Source organism: Lepisma saccharinum, chromosome 1 (genome assembly GCF_977018435.1).
Source record: "Lepisma saccharinum chromosome 1, izLepSacc3.1, whole genome shotgun sequence".
Classification (NCBI taxonomy): domain Eukaryota; kingdom Metazoa; phylum Arthropoda; class Insecta; order Zygentoma; family Lepismatidae; genus Lepisma; species Lepisma saccharinum.
This window is the reverse complement of record NC_139229.1, coordinates 189491540-189509687: the sequence shown is the minus strand read 5'-3', so window position 1 is coordinate 189509687 and position 18148 is coordinate 189491540. Positions and strand designations below refer to the sequence as shown.

Genomic DNA, 18148 nt, shown 5'->3' with positions numbered 1-18148 from the left:
TCTTTAGTCAAAATGAAAATAAATGTCTGATGAAAGGAGCGTGTGTTCTCCTGAAACGTCACAAAGAAAAACTGTTTTCTTATGCTTGTAATAACCGTAAACTACAAGAAAATAATCCCAGATGCTAACAGAGCATTGCTTGAATACTTAACGTACCCTAAGTGACGTGTCTTAAATGAAGATCGTTATGCATGGAAGCATTGTCTATGTAGCACATTTGTTATGGTTGATGTTATACTCTTTCCAAAAAAGAAGGATATCTTATCTATTTCTAAAAAATCCACCCGGATGCTGGAGACACCTAAAAAGGAGGTCATGTCCAGATAAAAAAGGATGTCTGGTCAGCCTACCCAAAATGAAATAAAGTCAGGTATTTTTTTACCTTATGCACACCTGTGACATTCAAACTTTTGGGTGCGCAAACAATGTCCTTCCTGCATTAACAACAATGCACATGTGGTTTTGTAATTTTTATTATCGATTTACTGAACAATGTATTTCATAAGACTAAACATTTAACGATTTAATGAAACCTAAAAAGCAGGATATACTAATATTTCCTATACTATATTTTTAGAGCTTACCAGGTTTTCCTTCTGGGAAATATAATAAGCATCGGATGCTGAGAGGCACATCTGCTGAATAATGGAGATGGAAGCGTGGTCTATCATAAGAATTGCTTACAAACCTGTAGAATTCATCATGCATCTCTTGCGTCACTTCCTTTGGGCTCATCAGCCAAAGAGGCTATATAAAAATAATATTAGTGTTTTTTCCCTTTCTACATTTTTACAACTTTATATTATAGTGATCACAGATGAACATTTGCTATGAAGTTTTAACCAGCATAAGGCATATTTTCGTTAGCATTTTTCTCCCCATCTGTTCTACAGAAGGTTGATCCGTATGTGTCCGATTTTGACGTCTCACCTACTTTAGGAAAAACCACGGGACCACCAGCGGTTGCCCTCGATGTGAGCACCATGGGTCCTGGCAATAGCCCTGCACCGTAACTTCCATTGTAGGAGGCTCCGTTGAAGTACAGGAACGGGAATCTTGAGCCACTCCTCCTGGCAGGCTTTCCAGAGGCCACGGACAGTGGCGACACGATGAGATGCAAGTGCCCTTTTCTACAGGCAAAACCCGCAAAAATCCATGGGACTGGCATCAGGTGACTTGACCGGTATGTCCTGGAAGGGAATAGCTTGGATGCCGGTGTCTGCCGCCATTTATTGCAGAAATCTCTGTGTAGAATGATATGTATCTGATGAGGCCTTATCCATATGCACACAAACCTGATTTATTGCATTTCCATACAAACGGGGCAGATCGTCTGTATAAATTGGTGTGAGGATATGTTGCTGATAAAATGCGGAGTTGATTTTGCAGTTTTTAGGCACCAGCCGAATCGTTAACTTGCCGTCATAGAAGTATTCCGCGACAACCAGACATCCCTTCGCGAAACTTGCATTGCACCGACGGATGAAGTCAGGATGGGTTTTTCCACCTCGTGGGGTGTACGTTACGGCTCGAATTTTGCCACAATCGGATAGATAAGTCCATGCTCCATCAAGTGTGGCAACAAACTTCCACTTTTCCCCGGATAGATGGCGTTCCTAGAGGTGCCTGCAGTGAGTCTTTCTCTCCCTCCGATAGGCCACAGTGAGGAAGTGTCCACGACTTTCAAACACCATCCGGAGCTTTAATTTGCCACGTAGGTTCCGGTTCACAGTTGACTGTGCCACGTACACTCGTCTTGCCATCACACGTTGCGTAGGATGGTTTTCCTGTAGGGCCATTCCGAGCTAAAGACGGAGTCACCGCAGTACACGGTCGGTTTCTACTCCCCTTCGTGGGTGAACAAAGTGCTGGAACATCGTGGTGTTTATGTCGATTAATTATGTTCTTGATGGTCTTTAACCCCAATGCACATCCATCTTCCCCGCACTGTTTTTGAATCTGTGTCACGGAAAACTTGCGGTGGAAAAGTGCTACGACGTAGCCTTCCCAAAATCGGTTCACCTTGGGAGCCATGATGCACACACCACACACACACAAACTTGGCACGATACTAGAGGCCTTAGCCTTTCTCCTGCTGTTTGAATCATTCAGATCGGTCGATTCTGTGAGCAGGGGTGAAGGTTTAAAATCGGACACATATAGACGGATGGACCTTCTGTATTCATCATCAATCACCCCTATCATAACAATTAACTCTGTTGAGGTAAAATCAGTGATGTACAATACATAAAATACAAATACATCATTTGCAAAGTTAAAAAAATATATTTCATACAACAATATTGTTTACAATTGCAGTGTGAAAGTTCTGCTACAGTTTCTGAATGATTAAATCAACTTCACCTTGCTATGGGATGAAATTAGCTGGTTACTTCAAAACCACCGTCAATTTAGCACATACTTAAATTACCTTTCCATGTATTTGAGCAATCAGAAATGAGCTTACTAAAAAAAAAAATTAGTATACTTTCAAAATAGTATTCTTTAAAGAATTATCCAACACTTTTATGTATTGCATGCAGAAGTCAGCTTGAACATTTGACCAAAAGTATTTTAATCTCACAATTTAGTTACTATTTTAACATTGGATCTAACAAATCCTACAGATAACACAATTCATAAAGTATAAGATATTTTATTTTCTAAAATTTTTAATGGAAGGTACATTAAGTATTATGAAACAAATTTATAGTTTTAACAAGGAATGTACTACAATTTTTTGCTTATATTTCAATTTTTTTCACATTCCATTAACAATGTAATAGATCTTCTTAGGGTAACTTTTTAGGTGAACAGAATTGAACTACTTATTGAGATTTTGGTACAAACTACGAATTTTTCTTGCACAATATAAGTTCCTGGATTAATGCAGAATTATAACAAAACCTTCTGTTGCCAGATGAGGAGCCAATCAGAAGAGAGGAGCAGCAACAGATTATTTTCAAAAAAGTATTTATGTTCCTCTTTAGTGCAAGAGACCACATAAACTTCCATGTAAAACTACAACCAAATTATGGATTTGTATATTTTAACTTTTAAGTCAAGGGTTGTAATATCAAACGAAAGTAGTGGTTGAATCTCATTCATGTTTTTCATTAAATGTTTGTCAATTTCTATCAAAATTGGTACACTATCAGTTACTGATATAAGTAAAATTTACATCAGTATACAATTGGTACAAGTAAATACATATGTCATCAGTATATTCATAATTTTTAGTATTCTAAAACAAACTGTATGGTTCTCTCTCCCAGCAGAAATCTTACCTGAATAACATTAGCTCTCTTTCCATTCAGAAAAATTGGGCTGCTGACAAAGTTGCTGTACTTCTTTATTACTTCTGTAAAGTAAGAAATATATAAATTAATAAGGGAAGCATATACAATACGTATTATATTGTATATGGTCATGATACTAAATATTGTCATGTTAATACCAGAATTTACTGAACCCTGTACTGTTATACAGGGTAAGTCAAAATGATGGACCAGATTACAGAAATTTATTCTGTGAAATCTAATAAACATATGTTATTGTGAGACATGCGCTTCGAAAGGTTAACTTTCAAAGTTTAGTTTCCACGCAGTGTTTCCACTTTCTACCGCTAGGAGTCAGCAGCGAGCAGAAAAATGGCATTGACTGGAGAACAGAGATCTTTCTGTGTGCTTGATTATCATGTGAATAAGTCTGTGATTAGTGTGCAACGGCATTTCGTACCAAATATCGGAGAGAACCACCTATGGGGAAGGCCATTCGTAAGTGGTATGAACATTTCAGAGATTAGGGCTGCATCTGTAAACTAAAATCGACTGGCCGTCCGTCGACTCGGGAAGAGACAGTGGAACGAGTACGCACATGTTTCATGCGGAGTCCATAGCAGTCCACCTACCGGGCAGTGAGAGAACTTACACTTTCACAGAAAACTGTCTGGCCGGTTCTGCGGAAACGTTTACAAATAAAACCCTACCACTTGCAACTAGTTCAAGCCTTAAAAGACACTGATTATGCTTTGCGCACATCCATCTGTGTTGATTTCCTCGCATTAATGGAAACGGATAGGTTCTCTGAGAGGTTAATTTACAGTAATGAAGCAACTTTTCACCTTTCAGGGAAAGTGGATATACACAATGTAAGGATTTGGGGAACTGCTAACCCCCATGAATTTGTGGAACACGAACGCGATTCTCCCAAAGTGAATGCCTTTTGTGCCATTTCCCATGAAAAGATTTATGGGCCCTTTTCCTTCCATGAACGTACTGTGACAGGACTTGTTTTCCTTGATATGCTGCAACTACGGCTCCTTCCACAGCTTGCAGATGATAGCGCAGATTTCATTCTCCAATTAGATGGTGCCCCTGCGCATTACCATGGCAGCGTTCGGGACCATCTCAATGGGGCATTGGAAGAATGTTGGATAGGCCGTGCATCTCCGGAGGATCGACCTCTCCTTCATTGGCCACCTCGTTCCCCAGACTTGCCCCCATGTGATTTCTTCATGTGGGGTTTTGTCAAGGATCATGTTTACGTAACACCACTTCCAACAACATTGGTGACCTGCGTGCCCGCATCACAGCAGCCATTTCTGATATTGACCACAACATGCTACAAAATGTTTGGCAGGAGATAGACTATCGGCTTGACGTGTGCCATGTTACGCGAGGTGCTCACAGAATACTTGTGATTTGTTTGAAAAAAACTTTGACAGTTTACCTTTCTTAGCACATGTCTCACAATAACATTTGTTTATTATATTTCACAGAATAAATGTCTGAAATTGGGTCCATCATTTTGACTTACCCTGTATAATGTTTTAATTCTGTAATTTCTGAATGTGATGATTGGAAAATACACTAATCACTAGGGAACGGAACTTTAGGTAAATAAATGTTTTTTCTGCGATAAGATAGAGACCCTTGTTTTTGCCAAAAATTCTCATCATAGCCTTATATGTCAACACAGCAAATTTCATTTTATATAAAAACACATATTTTCCAGTTTTCCGTATGTAAATACATATTTTGCGAATTTTCATTTTAAATACATAATATCGCTTCAAGAGTGTTTCTGCTTTTGTCATGTTCTGATTCGGTGCTTGTGCAGCAGTGTGTGTTTTCTCGTGCGATATGCCAAAAGCTAAGGCAAGTGTTTCATCTCGTTTGCAACAGTTCTGTAAAGAATATAAGGATGTGTTTTCAACTGATGGCAACTGATGTTATTTTGCCAACTGTGTGGTAAATCTATCGCAGCTGACCAACGTTTGCAAATTACGCAGCATTTAGGTAGCAACAAGCATGTTGTTGCTTCTTCATGTTTGAGCGGCAGACAGGCACTTATCGGGCAACAAACTCCATCTACTTTTGGGGAACCATCAAAATTGTCCGCTTTTTCAATGGATTTGTGCAGAACTTTTGTGTCCGCAGATATTCCACTGTTCAAATGAAAGAACCCTGATTTATGAAACTTTCTCGCGAAATATACAAACTTCGAACTGCCTGACGAATCAACGTTGCAAAAAGCATATCTGCACAGATGTTACGAGCAAACCTTACAACATATTCGCTCACAATGTGCGCAAATATTTGGGTATGTATTGACAAAACTAGACTCCACCGGTAGAAAAGTGGGAAATGTGATTGTGGGAGTGCTAAATAATGACGAAACTGTCTCAACGAAAAATTATTTGCTAGTGTGTAGAGAGCTAGCTGGGGCTACACAAGTAACGATAGCAACGCTTTTTAACGAAGCAATGCAGATATCGTGACCGGAAGGCATAAAATTTGACAATGTTCTCCTCGTGATAGATGCTGCAGCTTACATGAAAAGAGCTGCAGTAGGCCTTGCCGTTAGCTACTCCAAAATGGTGCACGTTACATGTGTGGCTCATGCGTTGCATAGAATATGTGAAAAGATAAGAGCTCTTTATCCCAATGTCAATAAACTGGTTTCAAATGGGAAGGAAGTTTTTATCAAGTCGCCTAGAAGAATAGACATTTTTAAACAAAAATGGCCAGAGGTTCCCCTTCCCCCCACACCTGTAGTTATGCGATGGGGCACTTGGTTGGATGCGGCTGTATATTATGCCCAGAACTTTGAAAAATTTGTATCTGTTGTAAATGATCTCGATAAAGAAATTCTGCAAGAACTGTTGAAGGATCTCTCCTTAAAATTCGAATTGGCATACATCTCAACAAACCTGTCCTTTCTCTCTAATTCCATACAAAAGCTTGGATCGTCTGCGAACACTTTGGCAGCTTGCATGGTGAAGCCTGCCCGACCCTGTGGCCGAGTGGTTAGCACATCGCGCTGCGACGCCAAGGGTCCCGGGTTCGAATCCCGGTCGGGCTTGGTTGTTTGTGAATGTCCATTCATCAATTTCATCCTTTCATCACTCATCCCCATCTTCGCAAATTAGCCAAGAGGCACAAAACGCGAAGTAAAATAAACTAAATCAAAACAAAACAAAAGCATGGTGAAGCCTGTATAGTAGAAACGAAAGTGAAAGAACTCGCTGGATCTAACGCACAGGTGCTAATGTCTAAATGTACATACATTTTTGGGAACAACCAAGGTTTTCAAACTTTATGCCAAATTGCACATGTTTTGGAAGGTGAAGTAGAGGAAGATGAAGCTTTGGAAAACTTCAGCGTTAGTGACATTTCGTGCTTCAAATATGCAAGAATTGTTTCTTGTGACGTGGAGCGATCTTTCTCATAATATAAGATGCTTTTCAGAGATAATCGTCACAGATTTACAATGGAGAATTTGGAAAAAACTACGGTAATCCACTGCAACTCTTCCAAAAAATAGCTCGCTAAGAGGTAAGCATTTAAAAACTGATTTCAGGTGTTTAAAATGCATGTACTATTTTGTTTTTGTTACCAAATGTTTTTTTTTGTCACATATTTTCCTGTTTTTATCACATATTTTCAACATGACACACAAAAAATAAATATTTCTGAGCACATAAAGCTCCATTTCCTACTAATCACACACAAAGGCAATGGAGATTCTGCTTTTTACTTTACTCTAGATTTTTAAAAAGGTCAGGACAGAAACAGAGGCATAACCACAAATTTTTGTCTGGGGGGGGGGCAAATACCAGGATAAACATACCAATAATAATAATCGTAATAATAATAACAACAATAATAATTGCATTATTATTATTATTATTGCTAGTAGTAGAATTAGTAGTAGTATCAAAGAAATTATTATCCTCATAAATTACGCAAAAAGGGGGTAGAAGTCGGTGCTAAAGCATTTGTTTGGAACAAACGATTTGATTTTTTTTTAACACCGTTAATTGCTAAGAATAGCTAATAATGGAAAACAAGCACACAAACTGTATTTCTGAATGGCAGAAAATGAATGATAAATGCATTCCGAAGATAATTCTTTTTGTACATATAACTTGTATAACTTTCATGTACAAGATGTGTGTTACACGTATGCAACATGGAGCGACATAAAATAAGAAAATACATATGCAACATGCTAACACTAAATTGTATGCATATTCAAATTTTATTGAATACATCTATACAACACATATTTTTTTAATACACTACATCACAGAAAACACAAGGGAAGCCAGCAAGAAAACTTTTGAATCCAATTTTTGCAATTGAAAACAATATTGATTTAATAGGGTGCAAATAATTTTATTGGATGACATGGGATCCTCTCTTTTACAACTTTTTTATTTAGATTGCTCGACATCCATGGTCGATTCCCGCCACCCTCTAGCTACTGCTCTGAACCTAATGAAACTGATAAAAGCAGGTATTGCGAGTGAAGCGAGCAAGAAAATTTTACAAAATGTATTTTTATTTGCATAAAACTAGAAATCGAGGGGGTAATTGCTCCTCTGTCCCCCCCTGCAGGTGTCACTGGCAGTCAATATTTGCCCCCTTGCACCCCCTAGAATTGACTTCCCTCGAAGGTTGGGGGAAATGCCCCCCCCCCCACCTGTGGTTGTACCACTGGACAGAAATGGGCAAATAACATGACATCTATGAAGTGTGGAAGTGCATTAATGGTAGAAATCTTGTGGTGTTAGTAATTGGTTTGCAGTCACAGGTGTTACAGTCATAGGAAAAGCTTATTTAATTTATTTATTTTTCTTTTTACAAGAAGTAATCTGCCAACTCTTACATCTTAAGAGCCTAAATATAACCCATAACTAGGGCCGTGAAGTTTTCACTTTAACGATAACATCGAAATTTTGAGGAAAGCAAAATAAAGCATTTAAAATGTATTTGCATAGGTAAAGGAGGCAAGTTTTCAGTGTTTCGGAATGGCGAAATAAAGCGAATTATGCCATTTTTCAGAATAACACCGAATGTTGAACTTTAACGCAAAAAAACGCCATGAAATATGCAATATAAACTGAGGAAAACACTTCTTCTGTTACAAAAAAAAACTACCTGAAGCGCTATTAGAACAGTCATTTGTAGTCTAGCTAGTAATAGTTCGATTCAACAGAGATTGTCATGCATAACTTATTATGGTTTGGCGCAGATATGACTGACAGTGTTTAACCTCGTCCTGAAATAGAATTTGCTTGGGGTGATCTTCCAGAAGGGACATTTCGTAGGAATGGGAAAATTTTCAGGGAGAAGCAGCTGTTTTGTTTCGGAAAGGAGGGGGGGACTGCATGTGTGTGTACACAAAAAGGGATTTTGAGGTCGCACAGGGATTTTCTGGCCTTGTTAGGGGAATGTGATGTGTATGATTGCGTTCAAAGATTTGGATGTTATCATTCAATAAACATTTCATATTTAGTGGTTGATGAGATGAATTTTTTTTTTTAAATGGAAGAAATTTGTTAATTTCTCACAATGGTAAGCCATATATATATATATATATTTTTTTTGTTATTGTTGTTAAAAGTAGAATTTCTCTCTCTTTTCCAGAACTAAAGCAAGTGATAATTTTAAGCATAGAAGGAACAGACAAAATGCAAGTAAAAATAACACCGATTTTAAATTAATAATATGAATTTTGCCCTAAACCACGAAAAATAACATTGAATTGCAGTCAAAAATAACATCTAAATTTAGGGAAAAATAAAACTAAAACTTCACATGCCTACCCATAACTCACCAATAAAAGTATAGACCCGCTATGGAGTTTTCTTTTTCAAAAGTAGAGTAGCCCACCATCTTTAAAATTTAATTTAACGGAAAACATCAAGAATCTCTGTGAAAGCAATGGTTTTAAATTGCCTGATGATATTTGGATTCATAATTATTATTTTTTTTAAAAAAAGGGGATCATATATTTTTATCTGAAATAATAATAAAACAGACTGCTTATTTCACAGTTAAGTTGCTACATTACAACATGCATTGTATAACTGATTCTTTTTTGTTAAGAATTTTTAACCATGTTATAACTGTATCTTTAATCAAACTAAAAATAAATGTCTGATGAATGGAGCATGTGTTCTCCTGAAACGTCACAACAAAAAAAAAGGGTTTTTATGCTGTAATAACCATAGACTACAAGAGAAATAATCGTAATAAGCAGTGTTAAGATTGGGTTTCAAAAAACTGGGGAACAAGGTGTCAAAATGGGTGGGGAAGGGGGAGACAAGGAGAGTTTACTTTCATTTGTTAAATAAGGTTTAGCACAATGCGGGGGCAAAAGTTGCAGAAAGTGGGGAGGTAACTGCCCCCTTCCCCCATCGCCACCACTAACCCTAAGAGGACCCTATGACATTTTTATATTTGACACAAAGAGCCAGTTATATGCAGTAGGCATTCATCTGTAGAGGCGAAAGTCTTAAATGAGGCAATAATGTCAAACTTTGGGAGAAACATATAATCTGTCAGTACTGGAGGCAGTGCATTTCAAGAACAGCAACAGCATAACTTGCTTCATCACCTCAGTACGTGTCTTGGAATTTTCCAGAATTTCGTAATTAATTTATTTATTTAAATAACAGCGTCGAAGAAAAAGGCAAGCAATGCAGTACTCCAAAAAAAAGGGGGGGGTAAACAAGTTATACAGCACATTGACCAAGTTTTCCTGGGAAAGAAAGGGCATTTCAAATAATAGTAATGTATCCGGCAACTCTTCTCTCAACGACCATGCTTCTTACTTCAAAATTATTGGTCACGTTATTGATATAATAAAATACTTGCTATTACTTACAGCTTCCTGTATACAATTTGAAATATCCAGTTTGTTTTGGATTTCACAACACACCAAACAAAAGAGAACACTCACTTCAACAACCATGTGTTCTTCCCACACAAATGGAAGACGTTCCAAAAAGCTCCGAAACCAACAGAAAAGTGATACCAACCTCATAAAAATTATTGTTCATGTAGTGTAAAAGAATTGACTTGAAGATTAAAACTAAATTAAGCTTTGGAAACATAGGTCATTACAACAGGAAGAAAATGCACCGGTTCCTTTTTCAATAATGTATCATATTAATTAAAAAAGTATTTCGAGTTTGACATCATTTAGGACTAAAAGTTTTTGCTATTTGCAGGCCTCAGAAGATAGTTTTATTGCATGCAAAAATATATTTTTTATTTTGAAGGTGAAGGGTGGGGAATATTCTTTAGTACCATCCCTCTGCTAACCACATGGGCATCCGGAAGGGGGGGGGCAATGGGGGCGTGCCCCCCCCCCCCCTGGAAAATGAAAGTCAACCAAAAATTATGTATTTCACACATATAATTTCATTTTAGCCACAATAATGTGTGTTAATTATTGCATGAACACCATAAATTCAAATTTAAGCAATGTTTTTTTTTAGGGAACAACACTATTTTTGGGGAAAATGTGCCTTGTTTGCCCCCCTGAAAAAAAATACCTTCCTTGCCCCTCCCTGGAAAAAATCCTGTGGATGTCCATGGCTAACCATACACTTCTACCTGTGTAAATGAAGAAGCAAGAACATTCAAGACTGTGATAATGTAATTTCCAGTTCACTACGTACCAAAAGCTTGAAACTGACTACTAGATGCAACAAAATGTACTCACCTTTAATTGTATCTTCATCACCAAACTCTCGACACTCTGGTTTAAGATGGAGAATAATTTTTGTACCTGGTTGAACTCCCTCTGCCTCTTGGACTTCATAGAATCCTGACCTAGAAATAACAGAAAATAGTACTTTTTTATATACATATTTTCATACTAATACTAGACTACACATATTTTAAGAACTGCATTCTTCTGAAATGCAATCATCTTTAATTAACATATTTTTCGATTTGCTTTATTTGTTGATCTCCAACCAGTACTTTGGTGGTAGGAAGGCAGGTAATTTCCTCACCTCTCTGTTCATTCCCCAAGTTCTAGATTTTGTAGTTTGCTCCAAATTCTTGAAGAATGCTTCTTAGTACATTCTGCATATGTTAAAACTAGACATAATTTGTATTTAAAAAGCTACAATAATTGAAACCTCTGCTAAAACCGACAATCTTGGAAATGAAAATAAAAATAGATATTGAAAATGAAATTACTTTTTATACACATGGCTGGAACATTTCATAATTACTGTTATTGAAATTATAAATAAATAATTGCAAATGACTTGTGAAATATTTTGGGGTAGATCATGATGCTCACAAATTTTGAAATGTGGAAATGAAGTTCTCATGGTCCCCACTAATTTAACAAAACAAATTCCAGACCTTTTTCTAGGTATTTTCACATAAATTCAAGATAATTGTGCAGTTTCTTTCAAAATTTTATTTAAACTAGGTTTAGGAAACAAGTATAAAACTTAGTGATAATCATACTACTGCCAAGTTTTTGTGAAAAGAATGGAAATCTTGGAACTCTATATAAAACTTATGCAAAACTGTATTTTTTAAAAATATACATGGTTTGCTGATTTCCTTAAATAGTACACTTTGTTAATATTATGACTCAATTTGAATTGGCTTCTATAAGGCATGTCATGACATCAGTGGCGATTTCTCTGGGTGTGTAAGTCGTGTGTCAACGGCCAAAGGAAAATGAAATAAAGAAGAAAGTATCTGTACTTTTATAAATTACGATTTTAAGCGTTTTTCTTCAATTGTCAGTCACGAGCGCCCGGTAGTTTTCGAACGCAGCGCAGCGTGCAGTGGTTGTCAGGCAGGCAGATCGGTCCGTGACGGGCAGGGCGTTGCGAGGAAATCCAACGTCTTACCACTGCCAAAACATAGGATGACCGCGCATGCGCACCCTGCCACCCACCAGCATGGTTACCTTCTCAAGGCGTTGTATTTGTTCCCAACAATTTGGCTTTCATTCGCTCCGCGTTCCGCGTTGTTTTGCTCGTGATTGTTGTGCATTATTTTTTAAATGTGTGGTGTGAAGTGATGTGATTATTTTAAGATGGAGAATAGTGAAAGTGTTGTGCAAAAGTATTTAAATAATTCATTTTCTTCGCTTTCGTATTCAGAGAAGAAACAAGTGATTAACAATGGTCGACCATGTCCGAATGTCACGATGTCAACATGTGTTAAAGGAAAAAGTGGTGCTGGAAAAGGTTTTGAGAGACATTTTCGAAAAGAACTCTATGAAATTTCAGACTGGCTTTGCGGGTGTGATGTGGTGAATAAATTTTACTGTTGGACATGTTTATTATTCTAGACTAAAAAAGGTGTTGGGAATTATCAAGGGTATGCGGATTTGAATCATCTCAATACTGCAGTGAGAAAACATAGCGAGTCTGAATTGCATCTTTATAATAAAGTTTCTTTAAATTTAGTAGTTTTCTTGCCACCCCTACTAGAATTGACGTTCTTTTGGATACTCGACGAAAAGCTGAAATAGAGCTACACAATTAAAAAGTAAAAGAGAACAGGGAAATATTAAAGAGGTTGATTAACGCCGTCTGCTATTTAGCAAAGCAAGAACTACCATTCCGAGGCCATGAGGAAAATGCAGCATCTCTAAATAAGGGCAATTACATGGAATTCCTTATTGCAAGTGCCAAGTTTGATCCCTCATTAAAATAACATTTATTAAATTCTAGTTTTTCGCGGTACTTCGGCAGGCATTCAAAATGATTTAATAAATTCAGTTTCGGATGTTCTAAGAGATGAAATCTACAATGAAATTCAAAACATAGACTTTGTGGCTATCATGGTCGATGAAACATCAGACATTAGCAAAAAATCTCAGGTGTCAACAGCGTTACGTTTTTTCTCGGCCTCACAGAAAAAAGTCATCGAAAGATTTCTTGCATTTCATGACATGAGCGTCGATAAAACTGCAGGAGCTCTTTTTAGTCACGTGACTGAAATAATGGATAAATATAAGTGTGGGGATAAATTAATTGCCCAGACATACGATGGGTATTCTGTAATGAGTGGTCATTTGAATGGCCTTCAAAGTAAAGTTTTAGAAAATTATCCGAAAGCTTTTTGTACGCATTGTTATGTTCATGTAATGAACTTGGTGCTGCAACAATCGTTAGAATGTAACAAAGAGCTTAAGGTGTTCTTTTGTGGTCTTAAATCACATAAATCTCATTCTGCTTTCTGCTTTCATGTCCAGAAAGCTCCCGTCATTAGCTCCTACCAGATGAAATTTTACCTCTACGCTAGTGTGGACAGTCAATGACAACAGAGAAGCACTGCTTATGTTTTTTGAACATGTTAGTGAAAGTGGAGACTTCGATCATTTGACTGCAATGACTCCAGAGGATTTTCTAGCTTCTTGAAGGACTTCGAAAATATATTTTTAAAAAAGGCTTTATCCAACTTGCTTGCCTTTTCAGACGTATTATTTAGTATATTGCAGTCTAAAAATGTTGATATTTTGTATTGCAGTAATAAAATAACTGAATTTCAACAACACTATGGAATTCTATAACTGGTGCAGTAGAAGAGTAAAATATATTGTTGAAATGAAAAGGAGGCGACTGAACAACGAATCACAGAAAGACCACTGCCGGAGGCTTTACTTTGAAATCATTGATAATATCAGCAACCAGATAACAATTAGATTCGCATCATTTGAAAAATTGCAATATTTTGATTTACTAAATCCCACAAAACTTGAATAAAAGAGAAAACTTTCCTCACCATTTCGTACATAAATTGTAGGAAATTTATGGCAGTGTGTTTAATTTAACCAAACTGCAGAAGAATAAACTTTATGTTTGGTATGCTTCCACTGAAGGATCAGAGAAAACACCAATTGAGATTGTAAATTATCACGAATCTAGTGGGTGAGTTTACATAAATATATAACTTAGCAGTGTTGATCGCAAAAATCCTTCCACGACGTCATCTGTCAAGAGATCGTTCTCATCACTGAAGAGGATCCACACATTCTGCCGATCTACTCAACCTCAGAACCAGATGACGAATTTAAGTCTTATCTCCATCCAGAAAGAATTTACTTTCTAAGCTGCGAGAAGGGGATAAATCCAAATTTTATGAGGCGGTGATCAGCGCATTTCTCTCGAAAGAAAGAAGAATAGACTGGAATTCAAGTAACTAAGTAATGAGCAGATGATTTTTCAAATTTTACTTTTTGGAAGGATAAATGAAGGGTAAGGGGAAAAACTGGGAATGTGCATTTTAGCGATTTTTCAATGAACAGTCATTCTTATGTCCACGGTGTTTATTTATGAGTGATAGGTAGGAGTTCCACCAACCCCTCTGGTTGCAAACTCGTGCTTTAAAAATTAATTGTATGGCGAAGTATTGAACATATTAATTTTCTCCTTACCCTTCAAATATATTAATACTTTAAATGAAGTATTTACCTTACTTCATTTAAAATAACTATGTAATTTAATGTTTTTCTAAATATTTATAAAATTACACCAAAAAGGTACGGAGAAAATTTGTAATATTGGTTCACAGAAATGAGAGGGGGAGGGGTTAACATTCCTTCTTTGCCAACGCCTTAAGTTCAGGGTCAGGGGATGCCACTGCATGACATCCAACTGTGTATATTCGCAATGAATATAACTCAAATTCCTACCATTTGAGAAAAACTGTCCTTATCCAGTGTCAACATTGTCACTTAGTCCGGAATCAGTTGCACCTTAGTTCGGTGTCAGATTTTTCATAACACACTTTAGTTCTATGTTTATTAGTTTAAATGTGCATAAACAGATATATTTAACACTTAATAATTACACTTGTATTTGTGATAAAGTACAATCACAAAGTGAAAAATTTTCATGGTATTTTTCCCTAGGAACAATAATAAACCAAAATTGACTAGAAATACAATTCATTTCGATATTTATTGAGTTAATTTAACGTTCTTTCCACAGCATTTCCTAAATAATCTAAAAATTGGATATATATATAATAAGGGTAATAATTTCTTAAGATAGGTACAGCATGGTGGCTTAAACTAAATGCAAACAACAGTCTGCTCCCTTCCCCCCCCCCCCCCCCACACACACACAACATAGGATCATTGTCATAATGACATTTTCTTCACATTCCATCAGTTATTGTCCTGTCTCTCGCCCTATGAGCTACTGCAACAAATCTGAACGGTGGCCGGAGACCTCAGGCCAGTACAGCAATTTGTGGCCATTAAAGAACACGACTTTATATAATAGTAATAATATCTTCTCCCTAACAGGCTTGTTTCGATTAAGGCTCGGCTGGACCTTTGGCATGCAAATGGGCGATTTTTTTCAAATTTTCCTCTCCATTCAAAAAACTTCTTGGATATTTCAAAATATGAAACATTACATCAGCTTAGAATTCCTTCTAGAGCATTGACGTGAAATTTCATGTAGTTCTCTTTCACTGTTGTCAAGATCATCAATAGTTTTGTGATTACATAAGTCTATTATATAATTGATAATATCTAGACAACAATTTTTACAGCTTTACATGAAAAGTACAGCTCAACCAAGATGGGAAGAGACCCGGCTACTCCCGAACTAAAGTGAACAGTCATTTGTTTTCTTCTTTTGCTTCCCCTTCCCTTGTGTCAGAGTGTCACTGCGTTGCCATATTCATAGCTTCCCTTCTATACCTCGTTGTCAGTCAAAAATTTCAATGTTATACATTAAGTCTCTACTTTCGCTGTGTGCAGTATTCCCCTTCATGACGACACAAACCCTTGGCACTGAATAAAGACAGCGACGACGATATGTTAAAGAAAGCCAGACAGATTGGCAACACAGGGGCACGATTACATTGCAAGCTGCTGATTGCATTGCCCACGCTCCCTTTGCTCGCTTACGGGTGAAAATTCGACGATGGCGCCAGAGGGTTTTCTTCTTGGTCCAGCTGCAGACACATGACATGGAGTCACTGCAACGGACGTCCGTTAGGGGGTGCAGGGGGTTGTGTCCCTCTGGAAAAATAATGTCAACCTAAAACAATCTCGTACTTCACAGAAATAATTTCACTCACAGTATGTAATGTAAAGTTCCCCGTGCACAGTGTGCCATGAAGACACATTTCGGGGATGTTACGGTAGGGCTCCACATATTCTAGATCTCAAGTCATTTTGGAGGTGATGTGATCCGTACCACGCTCCGGCCGCCTTTACCCCAGGTACCCATCAATTTGAGGCTGGGTGAGCCCCAGAGTCGCTTTATGCGGGGTCAAGGCCGGAAAAAATCCGACCTTAGATCACCCACCAAGGGAATCGAACCCGGGTCTCCCGCGTGGCAGTCAGGCACCCTACCGACTAGATCACCGCGGCCTTACACTCACAGTAATTTATGGAAATTCTTATAAGGGTGTTGCAGGAACATAACTTCAAACTGAAGGAATGTTTTTGAGGGAAGCAGCACTATTATGCGAGGATAGTGCCTTTTTGGCCCCCTCGGAAAAAAATATCTTGCTTGCCCCTCCCTGTATTACCGCACTGTTAAAAATGGTTTAGTCAATAGTGACTAAATCTATATATTCGCGGGGGTTTTAGTCAAAAGTGAAGAAGCAGTTTTCTAAAGTGAGTAAGTTTCGGTATTCAGTCTTCATCATGTCCATTTAGTCATTTGTGTAGAATATTTTATTTTAAGTTTTGCAATCTGATTGAATTCTAAATCACCCAGAGAAAATGTTTTCACCCATTCTTCACATTCTTCAGTTGAAACAGATATTTTTTGTACGTACTGTCAATAGAAAGAAAGACTATTTTTTCTCTCAGTGTAGCTTTGTTTTGTTTCTGTGCGCCCATCATTGCGCGGAAGGATACTACCATGAAAATGCTGTTGTGCACGCTAAAGTTGACGGGAAATGTTTGTCGCGTCGTGCCTTTCTTACAATTTTACAAACCGAACTGTATACAAGGAGCTTCGAGTGAAATTTCATTGAAGATGATGAGATTGCCTTCTGTGGAAATATTTTCAGGATCGTCTCTGAATTTAGAACGTAAGTACTTTTCGATATTGAAATCTTGGTTTGTTTTGTACTCGAATATGGCGACCACATTTCTCGGCCAGGGTTACTTAAGTCAATCGTATTTTAATCACTGCCTTGTAGAACGCGAGAAAAATCAAACTCAATTTTTTTTAGGAAGTATATTTGTACAATTTTTGCTGGTTTGCTGGACAGGAAAAATTAACTTGTTCAAACGTAGCAACGAGGAGCATTACCGACAAGTTCGAAAATATTATCCGACTCACCTCTAGTTTTCTTTAAATATTTTTTCACGAAGATTGCCGTGTTTAAGCAGGTTGCATGTATATTTCGTTTTCAATAAGTTCAGCTGTAAAGTAAAGATATCCTAAAACAAAGGATTTTACGAATGTTTGTGTCCACGATTTGTGTATTAATAATTTTTCACTACCTTTAAGCACTACATAACTTTCCCACACAGGTACTACCGATATACGTTGTATATAATTTGTGTGTGTGTAGTGGTAAAAGTGTTAAGAATGTTTTTTGTGTGAACTGTTGTGTATTCATATCTTTTCACTACCTTTAAGCACTACATAAGTTTCCCACACAGATACTATGTAACATTATCCATAATTTGTGTTTTAGTGGGAAAAGTGTCACCAAAAGCATTTGATTGCTTGTAATCGTGTAGCAAACCAGCACAAACTTGTAAAAAAATATTTAACACAGAGACTTTAACCTGTTCACTTTGATGGTCAAGTATCATACACATTTTTCTATGTATTTTGAACACTTTTTCTTTGTAAAAGACTTTGTAAAAGATTTTATTACCA

General features: G+C 37.2%; 1 protein-coding gene across 1 annotated transcript in view; it reads right to left on the bottom strand.

Annotated features, from left to right (window-relative positions):
* Positions 1–18148, bottom strand: part of Trap1 (TNF receptor associated protein 1) — a 220702-nt gene that overhangs the window by 26890 nt on the left and 175664 nt on the right. The window contains exons 7-9 of the mRNA XM_083109993.1: positions 11023–11132; positions 3288–3361; positions 585–747 (exon numbers count right to left, since the gene is read on the bottom strand). Coding sequence (XP_082966119.1) covers positions 585–747; positions 3288–3361; positions 11023–11132 — 347 coding nt within the window. The remainder of the gene's footprint in view (positions 1–584; positions 748–3287; positions 3362–11022; positions 11133–18148) is intronic.